The 3,241-nt window shown below is 34.6% G+C and overlaps 1 protein-coding gene across 1 annotated transcript; it reads right to left on the bottom strand.

Moving 5' to 3' along the window:
- Positions 1-1,746: 1,746 nt before the first annotated feature.
- On the bottom strand, positions 1,747-2,373 carry LOC126893078 (protein PFC0760c-like). The gene has a single exon (XM_050663020.1). It carries the CDS (start codon positions 2,371-2,373, stop codon positions 1,747-1,749), a length of 627 nt encoding a protein of 208 aa, XP_050518977.1.
- Positions 2,374-3,241: the final 868 nt, after the last annotated feature.

The following is a 3,241-nucleotide window of genomic DNA, read 5'->3' as shown; positions in this document are numbered from 1 at the left end:
TGACTAACTGACGTCGACTCTCGTTTCTCAGCATCTTTCTATCTTCATCAAATTGTTTAATTATCTCTTGTTCTATGATCTCCTTCATCCTCAGATCTTCTTTGTTCTTCATCTTCGTTTCGAACAGTACTTCAAACGGCGTCGACTTTATGCTTCTTTGTTCGCAATAGTCTTCGAATTCCTTCGCAGTAAATGCAGTACCTCTGTCAGATATACGGAGCGGATTTCCGAAATCCTTTTGATGTCTCTTCATGCATTCTATAACTTCTTTTTTGCTTCCAAGTATACATTTAACGCAATTCCCTATACAGTGCTCGAATTCTTCTCTACGATTTGGAATGTAACATTCTCTTCGAATCAAATCTGGTGTTTTTGTTACAGCAAAATGTTCTACCTCGTTTAAGTTTCTAATTATTTCTGTTTTCGTTCTTTTCGGAATGACTAACACTTCCTTGCCGTCTTCGTATTTAAACAGAATATTGTTTTTTATAAACAAGTCCTCGTATGCTTCCGTCGTCTTTGTCTTGTCAGGTTCGTTACTTTTGACTACTTCCTCTATATCCGTCTTTATTTTTTTATCTTCGGTATGGTTCAGCTGAAAATTATTATTGACTGTTGTCTCGCTAATTACTGTAATCCTCCTTATAAAAGTATCTACTCTTTTTTTTAGACAAAATTATTCCGTCTTCTGTTATTGTAACTTCTGCTTGTCTCAGTATATTGTTTCCGAGAATAATTTCAACGTCTAGTGCTTCTTTTGGAATAACATGAAATAAAATATTAAAATCCTCTCCTTGAATTTCTATCATTTTATTAAATGAACCTGAAGTTTTAACTCTCGTACCTCCTAATCCACTTAAATCTAATATGTTTTGTGAAAGAATCACGTCATCAAAATATTTTTCAAAACTATCTTCTTGTACTGAACTAATGTCACTTCCTGTATCCAATAATGCACGTAGTGATAATTTTCCAACCTTCAATGTTACCGAGTTTTTATACCCCAAGTTAACAACATTTACATGTCCAGAAGTTGATGGTTCTTCTTCTTTCTCATTGCATCGAAAAGACCTGTGTCCAAACTGATTGCATCTAAAACATTTTACTCCCTTGGCTTTGTCAGGACAATCCGTCGATCTGTGTCCCTCAATCCCACAATTGAAACATTTTTCTTCCTTTTTATTCCTACTTTGAGGTGCTCTTCTTTCATCTCTTCTTACTTCCTCGTTCGTCCACGTCTTTTTATGCGTCTCGGTTTTAACGGATTTTTGCGTCGTCTGTTTTTTAATCAATTCGTACAGTTTAATCTTCTCTTTAAAGTCATTGAAATTTTTTGCACCATAAAGTATTACTTTATTAGCAGGGTCGTCCATAATTCCCTCAATTATATACTGCATTATGACTTCATTTTCGATGTTTCCTCTGCTACCGATTTCTCTAATTTTTAGTACATACTCCTGTACGCTTTCACCTTGTTTCTTCTTTCTATTCATCAGCATTTTGTGTATTTCGGCACTACTTATTTTGTTCTCAAACTCTGTTGTCAGTCTCTTTTTCAAGAGCTTCCAGCTATTAACTCCTTTCTCTGACTGTATATACAGTTAGCTATTCCTTTTAGAGATCGATTAGCAAAAATTAGCATTTGTAAATCATTCCATCCCATCAGATTGGAAATTTCTTCAAAATCAGTGATCCATTTTCCTATGGGATAATCGTCTTTTCCGTCGAAATTTCTTATACTATCCTCTACGTCTCTAAAGTTAAGGCAAATGAATCATTCAATCTACCTCTCGTCATTTTGTTTGATTTTGATCTATTCCTCGTAAATAAATCCGTCGTCCTTTCATCATCCATATCGTCATCATTATTATCGTCGTCGGTAACGTCTTTACCTTCTTCCTCGTGATAAGCGTCTTTATCACTATTTGCGTCGTTATCTTCATTATAGCGATCGTCTTCGGTAACGTCTTTACCGTTTTCCTTGTGATAAATGTCTTTATCACCGTCATCATCGCTAGCGTCTTCGTCTTCATCGTCATTCTCGTCTTCAAGATTGAAGTCGTTCAAAAATGAACAAATACGTTCAATCACGTCGTCTTCTGAACCAGTGTAGTTCAGATCTAAAACACTGCAAACTGCTACTAAGTCCGGCATACTTAGTTTATTTTTCACGTCTTCTATTTTTGTGGAATATTCCTCGGATTCTTTATCCCACGAAAATTTTGTGAAATTCCGCAAGTTCTTCCTTGTTTGTCGCGGCAACCCTTTATCCCCGTACGCGACAACATGCAACGCCTTAACAGCACTTAATGCCGAATTTTTAAGGTTTAAACTAATTTTTGGAAAATCGTTAAGAGTTTGTTTAGACTGCATTTTAAAAAGGTATATACTTAATTAGAATAAAAAATAAAAAAAAAAAACAAAAATAAAAAGAAAGATTATCTTTTAACTAAAAAGTTAGATTATTTTTCCCCTGTGCAAATTGTACTTGTGAACTGTAGAATTGTAGTCGCTTTTACTTTAAAATTATCAATATTTACTACAAATACTAACAAAGTTATGAGTTATTAAAATAAATGAACAGAAACAAACAATGAAAAAAAAAACAAAAAGAAGTTAATCGTTAAATAATTTATGATAGTTCTCAACATTCACTGTTTATCGTCAAAAGTTCCAGTTCACAGCTCCTCGAAAAAAAATAATCTTTGGTCAGATTTCTAATTTCCAGACACAAGACCAAAGTGTCTTGACTATTTTTAAAATATTGGAACAAACACACCTGATTTCTCCTTGGTAATACTGCTTGCTATGATTGCGTCTCGTCGTCGTCGTCTTCACTGCCCAAACAGCCGTCGTATTTGCCTAACAGCGTCGTCTACACTGTACTAGCCTGCTACTCCACCAACACAACCATTCACCAACAGTTCACAAAGTCCGGAAGTCACCAATAGTTTAAAAAAGTCCGAAAATCACCAACAGTTTCCACGTTTCCCGAACAGTCATAAACAGTTTCCAAAAATTACGTCACGTCACCTGAGTCGATTTTTTAATTACACGTCACTTTACGGTATTTCGCGAACTTTACGACGAAATTGTCTTTCTTAGATCCGAGGTTTGAGCCCCCAAGATGTAGGTTTCTTTAAAAGACGATCGTAATTAAAGTCCGTTTGATGTTTAATAGTTTTAATTAATAAAATAGATACCTAAATTATTGTTACTATTAACTTATCGAAATGTAAAA

This window comes from Diabrotica virgifera, chromosome 10 (assembly GCF_917563875.1).
Source record: "Diabrotica virgifera virgifera chromosome 10, PGI_DIABVI_V3a".
Classification (NCBI taxonomy): Eukaryota; Metazoa; Arthropoda; class Insecta; order Coleoptera; family Chrysomelidae; genus Diabrotica; species Diabrotica virgifera.
Note: the sequence above shows the minus strand (reverse complement) of the source record. Positions and strands in the feature narration are given on the sequence as shown.

What these genes read in the sequence shown, in the direction of transcription:
- LOC126893078 (XM_050663020.1), bottom strand. Translation starts at nt 2,373, where the DNA reads ATGCAGTCTAAACAAACTCTTAACGATTTTCCAAAAATTAGTTTAAAC.